The sequence below is a fragment of the Centruroides sculpturatus genome, unplaced genomic scaffold (assembly GCF_000671375.1).
Source record: "Centruroides sculpturatus isolate CEXI.00-Female unplaced genomic scaffold, Cexi_2.0 scaffold1024, whole genome shotgun sequence".
In the NCBI taxonomy this organism is placed as follows: Eukaryota; Metazoa; Arthropoda; class Arachnida; order Scorpiones; family Buthidae; genus Centruroides; species Centruroides sculpturatus.
This window is the reverse complement of record NW_019385454.1, coordinates 269775-291783: the sequence shown is the minus strand read 5'-3', so window position 1 is coordinate 291783 and position 22009 is coordinate 269775. Positions and strand designations below refer to the sequence as shown.

The 22009-nt window shown below is 31.4% G+C and overlaps 1 protein-coding gene across 1 annotated transcript in view; it reads right to left on the bottom strand.

The window, feature by feature from the left end:
- The window catches only part of LOC111639154 (structural maintenance of chromosomes protein 6-like), a 138302-nt gene that overhangs the window by 22214 nt on the left and 94079 nt on the right, over positions 1–22009 (bottom strand). Inside the window, exons 12-14 of the mRNA XM_023384956.1 lie at positions 19975–20063; positions 8468–8632; positions 312–490 (exon numbers count right to left, since the gene is read on the bottom strand). Of these exons, the coding sequence (XP_023240724.1) occupies positions 312–490; positions 8468–8632; positions 19975–20063 (433 nt within the window). The remainder of the gene's footprint in view (positions 1–311; positions 491–8467; positions 8633–19974; positions 20064–22009) is intronic.

The following is a 22009-nucleotide window of genomic DNA, read 5'->3' as shown; positions in this document are numbered from 1 at the left end:
ATAAACTGCCCAACAAATACCCTTAAACAAAGGAAAAGTACGTCCTTTATGAAGGCATAGAGCCACTACATGAAAATGAAAATTAATGAATACACTGTGTACAGTAATTTACCTGATAAGACAGACCTCAGAAAAATACTTTATGAGAGCTTTTATACTTTTATAAAGCTGTCTATAATGAAAATTAATTAACTAAGGATTTTTTGCCCTGCCAGGGTGTGGCCGAGTTATCCGGAGTGCTGGGTTATAGAGAGCCGAGTTTTCGAGGTTCTACTGTACTCAATAATTCAAAATTTAATATATAAAATTACCAATTGGACCAACTGGTTTTTCCTTGAATTTATTTTGTTTATAATATCTGTCTATCACATCCAACAATTCTGGCATGTAACGACCAAACCTTCGAAGCTGATTTGTCCGGCTGCTTTCTAAATTCATAATGGACTGCTGCAAAGACTCTATCTGATGACGAATGTTTCGATCTTGCTGCCTGAAAGATATAATGGTTAACACTCATTCTGCATATAGTAGTCCAAAAGTTTCAAAACCTTAAGTGTTTTCAAAAACTAATTTATTTCTCAAGTATATGGTTATACATTTTAAAATAAATTTTACCAATTACAATAGTTCCTACTAAGAATTAATACTTTGTACGCTCTCCATGTTTACCTAAAGAATTAATAGAGGTTGTGGCCAAAGTTCAAACTTTAAACTTGTATGGCAAACAGAAGTACACATTTGATGTTTGAACTCCAAGCAAAACATGTTGCACCACATGTTCACATCACGCACTGATTCATGGAATATTGTTCAAAAATGGCAGAAACATTCAAGAGCAATGAAGGTTACCAGCAAAGGTAAATAAACAAAAACTATTTCTAGAAATTTGCAAATGAATTATGCTGTTGATGGTAGAAGATGCCATGAAAAAAAAAATCTATTTTTACAGTGTTATGATAAGCTATTATAAACACAAATATATGAAAATTTTATAGGCACTTCACATCATTTGTAAAAAAATTGAATAATTTCTGGATTGAAATTGTCTGTTGCTTTACAGTGTTATTCACAAATTCTTAAATAATCATTATTTTAATAAAATAAGTCATAATTTTAACCCAAAACACAGAAAAATGCAGACGTTTAAGCCAAACTTATACTTGTCAGGTTCAACATTCCAAATGCCATTGTCAAACTTCTAGGCTTACAAAATGGCAGAGCTTGATATTTGATGTTCACATTTTAGAGATGAAAACTTTGGCCACAACCTCTCTATTAATCCTGAAAGAAAACTATCCACCAGGTCAAAACAACTGATCACCAGGAATGGCAGCCTACTTATCCTGAACTCTATCAGTTGTGCTCAAATTTTTGGATATGAATGGTGAAAAAACACTGTCTTAAAGCTTTAGTGAGAAATATATAGGATTCAGATCAGGGAAGCTGCCTTTCCTTTTACTTTAATTACCTTAAATTACCTTCCTGTATATATGACTTCTGATCAGATAGCGTTACCTTAAGGCAGTGGTTCCCAATTAGTTTATCCTGCGTACCACTTCAAGAAAGAGCTCAAACTCGCGTACCACTTATAGCAGAAATTCATATTAATCCATACTAATATTATAAATTCGAAGGTAATTCAGTCTGTCTGTCACCTTTTCACGTCTAAACCACTAAACAGGTTTTAATAAAATTTGGCACAGAGATAGCTTACATGTTGGAGATGGACATAGGCTACATTTTACTGCGAGAAAATATCTTACTCCCACGAGAAAATTCGATATAATGCGGACGAAGTCATTTTCGAGTTGAAGTCAATGACGATGTTTAGTTTTCATGTTTATCATGGCCAAAAATCCGCTCTCGCAGAGGTATGTTGTGCAAAATGGTAGTAAATATTTTATTGCCGCTTCGCTGACATGATAATAATGATAATTGTACAATTAACACAAATTGTGTTAATTGTACAATTTTTGTTTCTTGCATAATAATTTCATTTAGGTATTATCACAAATGCATGTTTTTGATGAAATTTCGAGAATATTTTTAGTTATAAATAAACGAATTTGTGCATTCGACATCATGTTGTAAATTGCTGAATTTTTGATGGTCCATCCATTATTTTTTTGATTGCTTCATCTCATGCATTTAAATTTTAAATCGACCGATTTTAGATTGCCGCGCGTACCCCTTCATGCAATTTCGCGTACCCCCAGGGGTACGCGTACCACTAATTGGGAACCATTGCCTTAAGGTAATGCTATCTGATCAGAAGTCATATATACAGGAATCAGAGTTGCCGATTTTCAGGGGTCAATTTCTGAGTTTTCAAGCACCTATAGTAATTCTGAATATCTTGTACAAAAGATAATTGTTTTAAGTAAAAATTCAAGTAAAAAATTATGCAATTGCCAAAAAAGCTGTATTTTTTTTTCCTTCTTTTCTTCATCCAGCACTGCAGATGCTCCTAGAGAAAAACTACTGGGTTTAGAAAGTTCATGTTTTAAACTTACACGACTCTTGTGATCACTGAAACTTCTGGGTTGATAGGTCAAAGTTTATGGGGTTCCCCATAGAACCATTTTATTTAATTTCAGGCTCATAAGAATTAAAATTACATTGAAATTAATGATTTTTATTCAAAATGTAATCCAGAACAAGAAAAGCTCAAATTTATGCAAATTAAAACTTTTTATAACAATTTTGCTAATGGTGTATATTGAAAGCATTCAGTTTGCAGCTGTTGTTGAGCCTAATCAAACTATACTGTACATACATCAAGGTCTTGATATAACAACACAATCATTAACCAAAACAATTAACCAAAATCAAACCATTAACCAAAAACAATTAATATTCATTTATTCAATCAATTAATATTTGGTTAATAAATCATTAACCAAAAACAATTAATATTCAAACAAAAATATCTGAGATGCAAAAATTGCACCAAGTAAAAAATTATGACAATTTAGATGACAGTCAAATTTTTTTCTTAGGAGTTTTTCTAAGCTTAGCACTTCAAAGCAAAATGTAGAAAACAATAATAAAAGTCTTGTGGGTACAGTTGAAAGCACCAAACATATCTTTACAAAAAGAAAAAAAAAGAAAAAGAAAAAGACTGTCATCTGAATTGCCATGTTTTATTTGGTGCAATTTTTTTACATCTCAGATGTTTCTGTTTAGATTCAGAAACTTCTGAAATCATGATTGTGGTGTGATATTTTGCACTACCTTGCATGAACATTATAAGATGCTATTTTGAAAACTGCTATACATTCTTCAGTGAATCTTGATACAAAGGCAAAATGATATTTCAGTAGTAGTCACTACTCACAGTCTACTTTTCTGGCAGTGTGCAAATTTTGTCTTGCCATAATGGGAAATTCCTGCAGCTACCATAATCTTTAAGGGAAACTTGGAACAAGCAATGGAAATAATTTTTTCTGGAGATGCAGTGCAAATTCTCATATTTTGCCTGTCAGGCTCTGTGTAAGATTCTATTGAAATTTCATTAGTAAAAAGAATGTGATTTTGCAGAGTTCTTCCTTCCAGAGTACCCTCAGCATATCCCCTTCCTTTTTAATTTCATATAAAATTATAGCCTTTCAGCAATTTTTTCACTCAGCAATGGTTTAAACATGTTTTATAGGCAAAAGCTCCCTTGGTATCAATTTGAAATAGCACCTAATTGAAGTAACATCAACTATTTTCCTTTTTATCACGTAACCAGAAGAAAAGTTACTTTTTTACAACAATGTGCACGTTCATCATTTCTCAGATCTGCAATGAAATTTTTGTAAGCCTCCCAGACATTTTCTTATCCTTTATATCACCACCCTTTCATCTTATTCACCTTTGTACAGTACATTGTTCTACCCCAAATTCAGTTTTCCATTATTTTGGCAATACTGAATCCTTGTTTGTGCAGATTTTGAATTTTAATCTACTGGATCTCATGAGGCAAAACTATTTCTTTGCAGAAACCATATAACAGTAGTCAAAATTCCTTCTTTTCCTGAATGTGGTTTTGCTATTAAACTACAGAACAACAACAAAGATTTATGGGATCCGTAATCATTTTTCTTATCTTTTCAGTACTTATGGTTCAAAATCGCCAAGGTTGCAAATTTCCAGATTAGTTTTATGACGAAAAATATTACAAGCTATAATGATGACAATTACTTTATAGTGTCACTAAATTTCTGTTTAAACAATACTTGATAGGGCAGCACACAGAATCCGTTACTTTTTTATAATATTGCTTTGCAACAGAGCCTTCACTAAAAATGGTCATTTCGGGAAAGTTTTTGTAAAGTTAATGAAATGTCCAAAAAATGTTTTGGACATTTCATTAACACTACAAAAGTGTGTTTTTTATTTTTGCTTTATTCAATGGTGTAAGTATATATTCATCAATATTATCTAAAAAAAATTAACAACAATAATATGCATAACATCTTTTTAAAGCAAAATACATCAAAAATGAAGATTAGTTGTAATTTCATGCATACAATTTAAGAAATATAAAAACATCAGTAACTTTTAAAATTAAATTTACATTACATGCATAGAAGTAATGTTTTTTAATATAACTACAATCTTTCTTGTGACGATAACTAAAATTGTAAATGTTTTATTCAATTTTAGTAATGTTCTCGGAAATAATCAGGCGTTCCTAAAATGATAAGAATTTTTGCTGAATAATGATAATGATATTATAGGATATAGTAATGGTATATTTTAATTATGAACGATAGTTTCAGAAATTAAAGCTGTTTATTTATAAAGCCATAACATTTGTACTTAATTAACCGTTTACCGCCGCCATCTTGTTTACGTTTATTTTGTAATCCGTCCTAACACAATATAGGTCAGTCAGGCGATATTATTTTAAAAAATCACCAAAAATCACATACATTTATTAATATCTTTAGTTTTAAATACAATATTTTTCAATACATTTTATTAGAAAAATTTGTAGAAAAAAAATAATATATATCAGAACTGACATTTAAACTTGATAATTTGTAACTTTTTGTCAAAATTAACATTGCTTAGTTGGCAATGAGCCAGAAAGACGTAGAACATTGTTCTGTACAACTCTATATAACACTTATGCATGTACGTTTATTCATTGTGAAGTTATCACACATTATATCAAACATTTGTTTGAAATTAAAACTTTATTGTGCTTTCAACTAACATAATGAACTAATATACTTTATTCACTTCATATCGAACAAGAATATAAATTTTTGTAATAAACATATGATTATCAGTAGTAATACATGCAATGTTCTCTCTAATTTTTTTTGTCGATGAGTGGAACATATACTTCTCTGAGCAAAAAATATTTTTGCTGAGCATATATATNAGAACTGAAAGGTCCTAACTTGAATATTTATAACCCGTTGACTTATTATAGCTGAATAAACTTATTATAGCATGAATGAACTTATTATAGTAATATTATTGCATAAATATGCTAAAAATGAAATAAAAAATTATCAGGAGGAAATAAATTTAGAAAAAAAATTATTAATTAAAATTTTTTAAGTCAACAAAACACCACCTGGACAAAAATATGTGAAACAGATGATAGACAAGATGCTGTTGTCAAGTGCTGACATCTGTTGTCCATAAATTTTACAAAAATTGATTTTTACTAGGTACCCTCAATGAATCAGTACCCTTGTGGTTTTGCTTAACAATGAGATACCGACCAATTGGTACCCTTGGAAAGAAGGGATTAAAAGAAGCAATAAATAAAACATAAAACTGGAAAGCTCAAGGGTGAATGGACTGCAAAATTTTTGGTGGAAAAAATTTACAAGCGCTCACCAATATTTGACAACAATATTAAATGACCGTCAATAATCCTGATAATATACCAAATCACCTCATGCATAGAATTTGTAGATTACATATAGTATGTAATCTACAAATCAGGAGATGCAAGCAACCCAAAAATGATTGTCCAATTACCTGCTTACCAACAATATACAAAATTTTAAATGTCTATATTGGTTGAAAAAATAGATAAACATATAGAATCAAACAACATACTCAACGACAAAAAGGTTGTATCAAGCATTCTATGGGTCGAAAGAAACAACTGACTATTGATAGCTTTATATTGAATCATGCCAGAAGAAAATCTCAAAATTTATCAATGGCTTATATAGACTACCAAAAAGCCTTTGACTCAATATCTCATTCATAGCTATTGGAAATAAAATTTATAAAATCAATGACACTACTATTAATTATTTGTCCGTTGTAATGAAATGATGGCGAACAAAATTAAAATGTGGAAACAACAACTGAAGATATTGATATAAACAGGGACATCTTTCAAGATGATTCATTGAGCCATTATGGTTCTGCCTAGCATTAAATCAATTGTCAAGATAACTAAATCAATCAAAAGAAAGGTTATACTTTAAAAAATGCAAGACAAAGTATACAAAAATCACATCTAATGTATATGAACGATATCAAATTTTTATCAGCTTCACCAAAACAACTAGACAAGCTTCTAAGCATAAGAACACATTACAATCAATATATTAAAATGACATTTGAAGTTGAAAAATGTGCAATCTACATGTAAAAAAAACGCAGGTTTTCAAATGGTATAAATTACAACATTAATACGAACAACATTATAAATTCATTGGAACAACATCAAACTTACAAATATTTGAGAATATTGCAAAATAGATATGTGAATCATACAGAACTTAAAAACTCTTCAGAGAAAAAATGTAAATTGTTTAAAATCTGTATTAAAAACAGAACTTGATGCCAGCAATGCAACATTGGCATTGCCCATGTATTTATTGGCAGTGATTATCAGTACATATTTGGTATTTTTGAGTGGAGTGATACAGATTTGGAAGATCTAAATAAATATACAAAAAAAATAATGATAAAATATTGTACACCCCATCCTAAAAGCTCTGGATAGATTATATATGGCAAGATGTGAAAGTGGATGAGGATTGATTGAGATAAAATATTTGGCTCATTCACAAATTGAAAAATTACAAAAATATTTTACAGAAAGAAATAATGAATTACAAAGCAATTGCTGAACTAGAAGATAAATTACCATGCTAAATCTAGTTGGAAATGTCAACAAAATTGAAATCTCAACAGAGAACAAATGTAATAAATGGCTTGAAATGCAACTACAGTAGAGCATCGATTATCCGAAAGTCAATCATCCGAAAAAATTCCAGTCGGCAAATTTAAATTTTCGCCACTGCTGTGTCGCTGCAATCTTTGGCTATGTCCTGGGCCACTCAAATATTTTACATTTTTGATACTAAATTAACTTCTGAAAGTATAATTTTTTATTGTTTTTATATTTTTCAATATATTTATTTTGTTTGTACAAAATAAAAAAAATAATTTTTAACGATACAATAGTCTTCGTTAGGCTTAACATCGACGAAAATTCAATGCGAAGCGACACACAATGGAAAAAAATGTCAAGATGGGATAAATTAATATATTTTTTCGTACATAATCGGTTATCCGAAACATTGATCTTCCGAACAACCCCAGTCCCCAATTGATTCGGATAATCGACGCTCTACTGTATATGGTCAATTTCCACATTTACTACACAACACAAAAATTGATATTGAAAACTAAATTATGGCTTCACAAATCAAACATCCATGCCAAACTGATGGCTTTATATGTGCCATTCAAGATCAATCAATAACAACAAAATATTATCAAAAAATGATATTGAAAGAAAACATTAATGGCAAATGTTGAGCATGCAAATCGGCCAATGAAACAATTCAACATATTATTTCTGGATGCCAGGCACTTGTGCTAACAAAAAATACTACAAGACAATCAAATTTCTAAAATAATTTATCAACAACTTGCCAAAAAATTCAAACTTCTTAGTAATATGGCATCTTACTACAAATTCAACCCACCTCCAGTTATTGAAAACAAATCAGCAATATTATACTGGGATAAACAACTAATAACAGACAAATTAATTGATTATAATAAATCTGATCTTGTTCTTGTTGATAAAGTTTCAAGGAAAACCTATTTCATTGAAGTGTCAAAACCTAATATCAAAAACTTAGACCAAAAGTAGAACAAACAAAAATTCTCAAATATCAATCACTGAGAAACGAAGTTCAACAAGTTTGAAAGTAAAAGGAAGTACTAATAATACCGATAATTATGTCAGAGGCAGCTCTAATTCCAAAAACATTAACTATGTACCTAAAGAAACAGCCACTAACTGTTGACCTTATACCAGTAATGCAGAATGTTGTTTTGCAAGCATGCCACATCACTCGTAGATTTCTCAACCTTAATCAACAACAAAAAAACAAGGGCTTGGTTTTCATTAACCCGCCAAAATTACCAGTTGAACCATGAGAAACAGACATAACAATAATAATCTTAAATTCTAAATTTGTACCTGAAATTATGCATTTCTTCAGTTGCTTTGTTGAGTGAGGCTTCTATCTTCTGCTGCTTAAATTCAATATTTTTTCGTTCAGCAAGGAGCTCTGATTTTTCTTCTTCAAGCAATCTTATATTTTCTGATCTTTTTTGTCTTTCTGCTGCATAATCTTTCTGATCACTATTTAAAAAATAATATTTAAAATTTTATATACAAGTTTTCTATATTTACTTATAAATATCATTTGCATAAATTTAAACAATCTCTACTAAAAATAATCTTATATTTAAATAAAAAATTAAACTGATCTTACAGATAACTCCAGTATTAAAATTATAAAATTCAATATGATATTTTTACTGTAAAGAGATTAAAGGATATTTTGACTGAACTGGAATACTGATAAATTTAATTATTTGATTCAAAATATTTCTGTTTATTATTTATTTTAAAAGATAAATAATTGTAAAAAGTTACTAAATTCATATCTAAAAATAAATTCCTTATCAAGAAATAAAATATAAAAAGTATAAAAATTGGTTTCCTTTCAATTATCTTGGCTTTACAGATTGGGCAAATTCTGCTGATAGTATCCTTAAAACTTCCTTTCCACCTTCTCAGTCTACCTCTTGATCATTTACCCCAGTATATAACTAATTATTGTTTAGACCATCTCTACTGCTCTGTTCTCTCCAACATTATCTTTCCATTTCTTTCTATATACATTAACTAGCAGACTCCCGCCACACGTTGTTGTGGCTCAAAATGTATCTATTATAAATGTATAACACTTCCCCCGTTGGGGGGGAAATTTTTCGAAAAATCCCTTCTTAGTGTACATTCTCTTAACGTACCCTATTAAAACGCAATCAAAAACGCCAAAAACTGCATCTAAAATAGTATAATAGAAGCCAAGTTCTTCACAGTAGCCTTAATCCTGTCCATCTCCCCCAGTGGGGGAATTTTGGCATGTATATTATATAAAACACGTGCGTATTCGAATGCAGCATTGTGTCAAAATTTTAAAGGAATCGGTAGGAACAAACAAACATTACATTTTTATTTATATAGATAGATAGATGATGATCTGCTTTACTTCATCCTCACAGTAAAGCAAACTTAGGGCGTCATACTCGTAGCGCCATCTGTTGGACATAAAAGCCTTAACCCTAGATGATATATTTTAACGGTATAACGGTATAATATACAGCCTATGACCACTCTTAAGTTCCATTCTAAATATTGGTAAAAGAATTTTTGAAATCGGATGAGTAGTTTCGGAGATTACCCGCTACATATAAACTTACAAAATATTACCTCTTTATAATATTAGTATAGATTTCTTGTACTAAATTATTTATTTTTAGCTCATCTTATTATTTTATTTCTTTTCTTATTTAATTGTGTAACTAGGCTATAGTTTTAGTGTTCGTACTTACTATACTTTTTTCTCTACTGTCCTAATTTTCTCTCAAAGTCCATGGTTCCCTACCAAATGTTAGTAGTAATAGTGATTAGTATTTCATATAATTTAACCCTTTCCTGTCACATGACAGGAGCTGTACTATTTGTGGGTCCTGATTGGTTGATTTACAAAGAGATAGGCAGGAGGTCCTGCCTGAAGCTACCGATAGACACAAGGTAAAGAGAAAGGACACTTTTGGGTTAGACACCAAGGAGAGAGGTCGAGCAAGAGTGACTGGAGGACCATGTGTAAGGCTGGGGGTGAAAGAGAGAAAGGGCCAGCATAGACCAAGTAAGAATGGAAACAAGAAAATAATTGGGATAGCCATTCCAGAGAGGTCCAAGGAACTGCTTCGGCACATGTTTATTAATAACTGCTTTGTACCCCACTGGATGCTAACAGATTGTACATTCACTGTGCATGAAGTGATCACTGTCGATATTCACCTAGTTCAGGACCCACAGGTCTAGCTACCAGTAAATTTTCTAACTATCCTTCCTTTCCTCTTTCTACTAGTAACAGTATTAAGTTTAGTTATAATTATCTTAGTTTCAATCGGGATTATATGTATACAGTGATACCCCAAACTTACGCAATAGGTGGGACCGAGCGATAACCGCGTAAGTCGAATTCGCGCAAGTCGGGGTATAATTTTGCAATTTGTGTAAAACCCAAGTCGGATATATGTAAGCTAATAAATGTTCTCGTTAATCTTATCTCGTCTTTTGATTCGTTCACGGTTACAAGAAAGCACCACATAGAATCTCTCAAGTCTCCATAGATATAACAAACACAGAAATAAATAACACAAAATAAATTGTAGCTATGTGTCGATTCCGCGTGACACGTCCGAACATGTAAGCTGAACAATAGTGTGGGGGGAGTGAGTAATCAAGAGTTGCATGACACTCAAACAAAAGACGAATCGACGAGATTTGAAAATCGCGTAACTCCAGGTTCGCGTAAGTCGAGGTAGCGTAAGTCGAGGTATTACTGTATATTAAATTTGTCACAAGAAGTTTGAATGACAGAGGAGACACTGTAAATATATCTGTATATCTTTGTCTCTGTGATGGGCATTTCATTCTCTGTCAACTCATTCGACTAGTAAAGCGATTTGATCACTATTTGCTTTCTTGTCTTATCACGTGTGTTACACCAACACATGTTCACCCTAACCACATGAAATGATTATAAGAGAAAATAAGAGAAATAAAGCTGTAGAATAATATGAAAATAAAATCTTAGCCCATGCAAATGCTAATGCATGCATTTGCAAATTCAAAAAGTAATATTTTTGTTGCTTTTAAGTATTATATATATTTTTAGGTACTTTTCTTATTAAAATATATCTATCTACTATGTACTGTGCATAAACTGGTTTCCAAAATTAACTGAACAAATTCAGTATTTCTCTCAAAACTGGGTTTGTATAAACATACAATGGACAAAACCAAACCAGCACCATGAAAACAAAAATTTACAAATATTTTCTTCTATATAGAAATACAGGTATACCTCACCTTATGTCAGTAATTTGTTCCAGGAGAGGTGAAGAAGAGAATTTACTTGTCTCTGAATTTACTTGTCACTAGGCTAAACCACAAATAACCATTCCCAGTTCTGTATTTTATTTATAAATGCATTTTTAATAATATATGGTTAATAAGAATCTATTTTAAGCTTACAAACAAATAAATTTTAGTTTTTAATATAGTACAGAAAAAAAAGTAATCTAAATTTGCGAATACATGTATGTACGTACATACTTGTAAATACTGTATAATGTTTACAATTTGGCGATGTTTACAGTACATTGTCGACTATTTATTAGTAAATGTGGTTTGCTCTAAGACATTATAAAATAAGATGATTTTGTAAGGTTAAATAACAAATACAGTTATTAAAATTATTTTGCGATAGTAGAAAATAAACTAATTTATGTTAAGTTTACCAATATCGAGTGGCGTTGACAATGACTCCAAACAGTAGATATTGGTGGTCTTAAAGACCACTAAATAAGATCAATTAGTGTGTAATGTCACTCTGTGTTGTCATCTTATTTAGTGGTCTTAAAGACCACTAAATAAGATGACAACACAGAGTCACAGATGTTTTCATATTTCGTTCTCTAGGATTTACAATGATTATATTAACATTTACTGCAAATTTATGTATTTTAATATGATTTTATGTGCTTTTAACACTTTTCTAGTGATATTATGACTTCAATATTTATGGCAGACAGATGTAAAGTCAAATAAAATGACTTAAACTTGATTTTTATTTTTTCATATAATATATTTTTTTTGACAAATGACATATAATTGAGAACAACTTAACTTGAAATGACGATGTCTACAGGTATACCTTGGGTTACGTCAGGTAAACAATATAGAACCAAACGGCTAATGGCTAATGAAAATCAAATGCTTTTTTAGATGTTCCAACTGATCACGTAATTAGAATACATTGGGTTTAAAATTTCAAAATATGTATATCATCTAAATGATAAATGAATAAATAATCAATATTTTCACATTAATTATTATGACATAAATATCCTATGCAATTTAAATCAACATTAACATGCATTTGTGTCAGCGGAATCTAGTTCAAAAATGGCACGCGATGCTGTGGACAGTATGTCCGTTTTCTTAAAGTTAATAGTGACTCCCTGCTTAATTGCTCTGTACATTTCAACGGCCTCCAGGTATTTAAGTTGTACTCGTTCTGAAACCCTATGCAATAATTTTATGTCCTGTAGTTCAATACATACGTCCTCACTACCTGCATATGTCACTAGCGCCGTAGTTGACAACTTTTTTCTAATGGAATATTCATACTCCTTCATCCTCATGGCCAGACCTCTCGTTGTCTTATTCTGTGTCCCCTCAGTCTAGTATCTTCAAAATGATACTTGACATCGAGAAAATGATTGAAGGACTAAATCACACTACTAAGGAATATTTCAGATGGAAAACAATGATGACAATCTGCAATAGACAGAACAATATTCCATCCAGGATCCTCTGGCCATCCATCAGGGCATCTAGAAGAATGAGCATGACATTGTTGCCCTAAGGGCAGATAAATCAAAACACATGGTACATATGAAAAAGGAATTGTACTGCAGTGCTATAGTACAATATATCTCAGATACAGAATGCACAATAGCACCTCGTGATTTCCTTAAAAAAAATAACTGCCAGAGTGTGAAAGATCCCAAGGCTCCCCTTGCTAATATTTTGAATCTGTCCTCAATGAGAGTTATGGTACTGACAAAGCCACGCATATTTGTTTTCACAAAAACCCATAAAATTGGCCAACAGTTACATATGGTGGTAGATAAAACTACTTCTCCCACTATTAAAATGGAGTAACTACTTAACATATACATCAATTGCAATCTAGAGAAACATATGTGCATTGTCACTAATCCAGAACAAGTACTTCAAAAACTATGGGATCTTAACAATTCATCGATCACATATCTCACAGTATGTGACTATGAAGCATTGTTCCCATTTATAAAACTTGAGCCCTGTTTCTGTGAGCTGAGAGATTTTCTTCTGACAAAGGTGGAAGGTGCTTATAGGTATCAACTGGATGTATTAGATCTAGCACACTTGATGGTACACTCTTCCTTCTTTGAATACTAAGATATAACTTACCTACTAATGAGGAGTGTACCTATGGGTAGCCCAATATCAGGAACTTTGTGTGAATGAATGGTCAGAAAGCACAAGAATGCCATTTTACCTAAGTTTCTTGAAGATATAGCACTGTACATCAGATACATTGATGACATTCTCATAGTATGGAACAAAATACCTAACCTTGACATAGAACTTAGGTAATTTAATGTTAACACCTATGGCCTGTCATTGAGGGTTGAACAGGAGAGTCATACAACAGTACATTTTTTTGGATATCAACATCATAATGGAACATGGTCAGCTTTACACCTGTGTTTTCTGTAAGGAGTCATATTCACGTTTATTTATATCTAACAATTCACATGACCCATATTGCTATGAATGTCATTCTAAAAGTAAAGAACATTTGTTTCTCTAGATATTTTTATTTAAGATAATGAAACAAAACTTATTTTTCAACACACATGATACCTTAGCTATTAGATAAATAAATAAAGAACTTACTGGATAATGTATAACTAAAAAACACAACATCTTATTAATCCCAGCAATATTTAATAGGATAATAACGTTTTTGACTGTTTTAAACAGCCTTCATCAGTTAAACTATTTCAAACTAAAAGAATGCTAAAAATAGAATACAAGCTTTTAAAAAATTCCAACGTAAAACGCAGTCGCATAGTAGAAATGTACATAAATTGCGCATACGATTTGTATAGGAATAAAAATAAAATAAAATTGTTTGGAAAACAAAGTTCTTTCCTTCTTTCAAAATGACATCATTTTGTACGCAAGATATGTAGATGATGTTTTCATACTCTGGAGGAATGATGGTTGCAGTCAGAAATTTATTAATAAAATCAACGAAAACCCGTATGGTCTGACATTATCATTGGACCAAGAAAGTGCTTATAATGTAAATTTTCTTGATCTTTCAATCACATGCAAAGAGGGTGAAATATGGACAGACATTTATAAAAAACTGAATTATCAGCCTATTATTATTATTCCAAAAAATTCTTTTGATCCTAGGAATTTTAAACATGCGGCATTTTGTGCATGGATCAAGCGTGCATACACACATTGTACCAGTGTTTATGATACATATAAGGAATTAAATTACATTCGTACAACAGCTTTGCAGCATGGTTATCGGACAAGAGAAATTGAAGGGCTTATTAAAAAGTTTCAGAAACCAACAAAATGACAACTTCTGACTAGGAATGAAAGAAGAAAAGTAGTCCTTAATTATTTTCCTTTCTTGCACACATTGATGAAGAGAGTGGCCAACAACAATAACATAAGAATGCTATATCGGCGTAATCCTACGATATATAGATTATTAAGAAACGACAAGAAAAAAAGAAAACCAGAATACTAGAACGGGAGTGTATGCTATACCTTTAAAGGTTCGTTGATTTAACTCGGATCTATTATACGTTGGTGCAACTATGCGACATTTAATGCAGAGAATTAAGGAACATAAATACTCCATCACTAAGAACTTGGATAGCACTGTACTCGCGGCATTCGCTAAACAACAGGAGGTCAACGTGCATTGGGACAAGGCCTCTATCATTAGGGCCACGAACAACAAGCAAGCACTGAAGTATCTTGAGAAGCTGGAAATCTACAAAGCCCACATTAACATGGGCTGTATTAACCATAGGGATGCGGATGGTTTATCCACTGCATGGAAATCATTTTACCATAGCACATAATGGTAATCTTGTAATAGGCATTATTGTGGCAAAAAAATTTGATTATGTTTATTTTTATTCCAATACGAATCGTATGCACAATTTATGTACATTTCTACTATGCGACTGCGTTTTACGCTGGAATTTGAGTTTTTAAAGCTTGTATTCTATTTTAAGCATTCTTTTAGTTTGAAATAGTTTAACTGATGAAGGCTGTTTAAAACAGTCAAAAACGTTATTATCTTATTAAATATTGCTGGGATTAATAAGATGTTGTGTTTTTTAGTTACCTTAGCTATTTTTTTTACATAGTTGCCATACAAATTTAAACATTTGTCATAGCATATTACCAGCTTTTCTATGCCTTCTGTACACTCAGTTACCGCCAAGTTCTTGAACCAGTCATTGACGGCCTCTTTCAGTTCATTGTCACTTCCATAGTGATACCTGGCCAAAAAATTCTTCAATTTTGGGAAAAGATGGTAATCACTCTGAGCCAAGTCTGGGCTATAAGGAGATGTTCAAAAACTTCCCACTTAAACTGCTGAAGCAAGTTCTTCATCAATGCAGCAGCATGTGCACATGCGTTATCCTAAAGAAGCAGAATGCCTCTGGACAGCAATCCCCATTGTTTGCTTCGAACTGAAGCTTTATTCATCACATTACCATATACCTCGATTATCTGTCTGTAAATTTCGATAGGTCAAACTTTTTTGCATTCAAAAAGCATATTACACTACGAACCTCACACTTGGCAGTATCTTTAATTTTTCCCACATTTCAAAGTCACACTATAAACAGTAAAAAATCATTGCAGCTAGCATCAGCTGGCGCAAAAAAATGAGGTCCATGACGCAGCAGTGGGGGATGGTGGAAGAACTGTGTGGCTCGTCAGATCAAAGCGTTCTTTTCTTTTAGAATGACTCTTGTAGAAAGTCTTCAATTTTCAAACACTGGTAAAAAGAGCCCATACACATTGTTCGAAGCAGAGTGAAAAGGAAAACAAAATGTTGTGGATCAAGGCCCTGGCAAAACAACATGGGTACTCGTCCTCTTTGGTCAAACACCTCACAAAACAATATCTAAGTAAAAAAACTAGAACTATTCAACAAGAAGAGCCAATGAAAGTCATCACATATAACAAAACACTTTGTAATATGTACAGAGACTACTAAGGTATACTTATCATATCGACGCACCCCAACTATCTTTTCACTCATAATATATGATAAAAGCAATATACATGACTCCTAGTCTCCAGGGGTTTACTCAGTACCTGTTTCTGACAAACGAGTCAATTGCTCATTAATATACATCAAAGCAACAGTGAGAGGTCTGGCCATGAGGATGAAGAAGCATGAATATTTAATTTAGAAAAAAGTTGTCAACTATGACACTAGCGACATATGCAGGTAGTGAGGACGTACGTGTTGAACTGCAGGACATAAAATTATTGCATAGGGTTTCAGAACGAGTACAACTTAAATACCTGGAGGCCATAAATTAAAACACCTTAATTTGTTGCTGAGAAATATATTTTAAACACAAACGTTTTCAACCTGATTAACAGGCCATCCTCAGGTCTAAAAAACGAAAATGGAACAGATACGTTCCATGTATAGAATATAAATATTTAAATCAAAATTTAGAACAAAAATTTTTAAAAATATACAAGAGAATTATTCTATACATGAAACGTATCTGTTCCATTTTCGTTTTTTTAGACCTGAGGATGGCCTGTTAATCAGGTTGAAAACGTTTGTGTTTAAAATATATTTCTCAGCAACAAATTAAGGTGTTTTAATTTATGTGTTTACTTGCTGAGCACTTTTAATGTTACCTGGAGGCCGTTGAAATGTACAGAGCAATTAAGCAGGGAGTCGCTATTAACTTTAAGAAAACAGACATACTGTCCACAGCATCGTGTGCCATTTTTGAACTAGATTCTGCTGACACAAATGCACATTAATGTTGATTTAAATTGCATAGTGTATCTATGTCATAATAATTAATGTGAAAATATTGATTATTTATTCATTTATCATTTACATAATATACATATTTTGAAATTTTAAACCCAACGTATTCTAATTACATAATCAGTTGGAACATCTAAAAAAGCATTTGATTTTCATTAGCCATTAGCCGTTTGATTCTATATCATTTAGCTGATGATGTCTATTTCTACACAGACGAAAACATTTGTAAATGTTTGTTTTCACAGTGCAGGTTTGGTTTTTTCCATTGTACATTTATAACTGAGCAAATGCTTTTTTGAATATTACACTAAAATTACTTAAGCTAAGATGACCAAAATTAAAAGACCTATGTAAATTTCAATCAAAACGTCTTCCAAAACTTCAGACTATGAGGCGTTAAATATATTTTAAAATAATTTATTCTTGCGAGCGCTTTCAACATAAATATGCACGTCGTCTTCAGACTATGAGGCGTTAAATATATTTAACGCCTCATAGTCTGAAGTTTTGGAAGAAGTTTTGATTGAGATAACTGTTGGCGTGACATCCAACCCCAGTACTTAATACTCCTAACACTATGTAAATTTATCTTACAAATTCATCTATCATAATCTTTTGATTTTGTGCACCTGAAAATATGCAAATTATTAATCATTCTTGATAAGCACTCACTGTTGACACATCTTATCTCTGTTATTGTTTAAAAATTTATTACACTTTGAATAAATTCTGACATAATGGCTTCACATAGTCGTTTATCAAATAATTTATAATGAAGATCTATTGGAAAAATGGAAGCAGGCAAATTCCAGATCAAAGTCACAAAATGACTTAAAAGAAATGTGGTCTATCAGCTCTGGAAGCAATTCTAAGAAAATGAAACCTGCTCCAGAAGACCAGGACAAAAGTGAAAAAGATCAACCACAACTCAAGAAGACTGCTATCAGGTTGTGACTGCTAAGCATCATAGGGAGATGACAGATGCTAAGCTCTCCAGTGAGCTCTTAGAGGCCTCTGGAGTGACTGTTTCAAAGTAAACTGTTTATTGAAGGCTTCAGGAGGGTAGACTTCATGTAAGACAACCAGTGGCATGTATTCCTTTTGCATTTTTTTGCAAGAAAGCCTGCTTAAATTGGTGTAATGAACATCAGTCCTGGACCCAGAATCAGTGGGCCCATGTTCTCTTCAGTGACAAGTTGAGATTCAGTTTAGATACTGATTCTTAACCCATTAACGACCACCTGTTATTAATTATGATGTAATTAAGCCAAAAAAAATACATAAAAAAATACTTAAAACTGAAAAAAAACAAAAGAAATGCATTTATTTTGAAAAAAAAGCTTCAAAGTTTAAGTTTCTTTGTCTCGCCTTTCTGCGAAATTTAACACCGATGAGTCATTGTTTACACAGCTGGATGACCTTGAGAACAGCTGGAGTCGGATTTCCCGGGGCATTCTCATAGACGTAGCAGGAGGACAAGGGTTTAAAGTAGGGTGAATATGAGCAACGCCTATATTTTTAAAAAATTAAGATTTTAATTGCGATTTCCGACCCCCCCTAATTAATTAAATTTATATATAATAAAATCTATTAATTAAAAAAATTAAAAAACTATCGGAGGTCGTTTTTGACATCAGAAACTAGCTTTAAATAACTTTACCGAAGGAAAATCCGTGCACTACAACTTAGGAACAATGAAATAAATTTGATAAAAAACTCCCATTAAAAAACAATTAAGCCTTAATCGAGCCTTATCAAAGGCTCATTAAAATCGCGATAAAATTTTTTTGCACGGGCAAAAATTTTTGCAAAAATTTGGAGACTTAAAAAACATTCCAAAAGTTGAAAAAAAAAAATTTTTTTTGTCAAAAATGGCCTTAAGGACCGCGTTTTTCATAACGCTATGTAAACTTGACGAGTTATCTCGTCAATGGGTGTTAAGTTAAACACGTCACCAACACACAACTTGCTGTACATCAATCACACTCTGTACACATGTACACAATGAACTGTCCTATCCAGCACTAGTATTGCAACCTTGGTGTAGTTCATTGTATTAGCACTAGTATTGCAACCTTGATGTAGTTCACCAATTGTATTGTATGGCATTATTTTCATGGACATGCAAACAGACACTATTTATGGAATGACCTGACATATTAGTTTATTACAGCAGTAAATCTATAGTAATAAACTATTAAAGGTTAGATTTCACTAAAATTTTGTGATAAACATATCACTAAACTACACAATTGCTCTACAACATACACAATGCCATTAAAATATATGAACTAGACACCGAAAACAAGGTTGCACTCTTCTTCACGCTTTTACTAGCTACAACTTTTGCATTTTTCACAAATACACATTAACAAAATTAGTAATACCAGGATTATTCAATTTGAATATTGCATTGAGTATTAAAAATCATCATTTGTTGTAACAGGAATTTGAATGCCAAGTTGTAATTAAATTTTAAACATTTAGAATTATTTTATATTTATTAAGAAAATTTTAAATAATTGAATTTTATAAAATTGTTTTAAACCATATTTTTAGAAAGAATATGAAAATACTATTCATATAATCACAAATATAGGATAACAAATTTTTTGTTAAAATTATAACAATATAGTTTATTTTTCCTCTCTTTTTAAGAACTTTTTATTTTTAAAATTATTAAGTCACTCTTTAATCACTAAGGTTATTAAATACTTACCCTTTTCTTAATTCTTCAATTCTTGTTTTCAAGCCTGTTATTTCCTTCTCCAAGGAAGATATTTCTTTTTCAACTTTCCTCAGTTCTAACTGTTTTTTAAATGATATTTGTATAAGTTTTTTTAATTAATCTTTTATATTGCTTATTCTATATCAATTTTTCCAAATTATTTTTTAACAGACATTACATTACTAAAAACATACGCATTTTTTTACAAACTTTATCAGCAGTAGTATTATGGAAAAAATATAAATTTTGGTTTTTGTTACTAAGTTTTTTATTCATATAAACTAGTACAGGTAGCCCTCTATTTACGCCGCAGTTCCGTTCCTACAAAAGCCAGCGCAAATTGAATCGGCATAAAACAAACCCATATTTACAGTGAGGTATAGGGTTTTAGGTTCTACATAAGTGAAAAATGAGCAAATAATTTTGTTTATTAATACAATATAATACAAAATACATATATTATAAATTTAATTTTAAAAAATGTATTTTATGATAAAATAAAATGAAATGCTTTTATTAAAAAATCTTAAGAAAAATAAATTATATTTGAAAGTTTCGGATCTCTTACATTTTTTTGGAAAAAGTATCCAATTGTAATTGTTTAGATTTTTGTTTTCTTTCATTAATAATTTCAGAATATGGTCGAATGAATGCAATAATGCTCCTTTTTACATTTGCACTTTGCTCCCAATCATTATTTAACTCACAAAGTTCATCCATCAAACTTTCCACAGTTGAAAGGATACGCTAACCCAAAATAGAGCTACAGACTAGCAGACACTGATTGGTCAACTGCCATAGCGCATATATAAGGTCAGTTTGGGCGGAAAACTTTAAGTTGGTTCCGTCTCGCTAAAGAGAGTTAGATATCATCTAACTGACAAGAAGCAGATATTGTCTGGCCAATGAGAAGTAGATTTCGTCTCACTAACGATAATTTGTGATTGCCAGAAGTGTTACTGCATCATAAGGTGTTTTCCTGAACGAACTGATATGGGATACAAACTATTCGCATTTATTAGCGCTCTGGATTTGGACGACATTTATTGGACTATTAAGTTTAATAACTTGACTCATCGGAACCATAAACGTTTAGTATTTTAATTTTAATTTAATGCAAACCCAATAATATTAGGCCTAAACAGAAAAAATAAACATATTCAATAAAAATCTTTGTTTTAACGAATGTACAATGTTGTGGCTCAGTAAATACATCGACACTGAAACGAAACTCAGTCTGGCATAGGGAAAATTGGGGAATTACACCGCAAAATGGCAAATTGCACAGCGGCATTATTGTGAATTGGTGTAAATTGAGCCAGCGTAAACCAAGGGCTACCTGTATATAATTTGCTTTATTTATTTACAACTGAGTATAAAGAAATACTTGCAATTCAGTTCAAACTAAAACTAGTAAAGCAAGTTAGTACAAAGTTTAAAAAATAAAACAATGTAGTTTTAGTAAAAACTACTTTTAGTCTTTTTATTTGCAACTTTAAAAATAAGCATTGAATAATTGAATATACACAAAGGTTGAAATAAGTAATTCTGATTTGAGTAGATTGAATAAAATTTATTTAAAAATTTAAGTAATTTAAAAAATTGTTCTCTTTTTGATTTAATGTTATCCAATGCATAAAAATTTATATTACTATTTCTGACATTTACAGTTTCCTCTACAATGTTACCTATAGTTCATAACTCAAACATATGCATTTCATTATTCCAATTTGCAACAGAATGACTTAAATTATGTTCACATTTAAATCAAACTCATAAAATCACCTTTTAATTTTATGCTTTAGATCAGTGTTTCTCAACATGGGCAATATCGCCCCCATGTGAGCGTTTTTCCATGTTGAGGAGGCGATTAGTAACAATTTATATTTTGGGGGTGAAAAACAATTTTCTGGGCGATATAGTAAAACATTATATTAAGAATAATTAGATATTTTACTCGTTACATCATACAATAATTAAACAAATAACATTATGCTAGTCACTATTCTATTCGATGCAATACGAA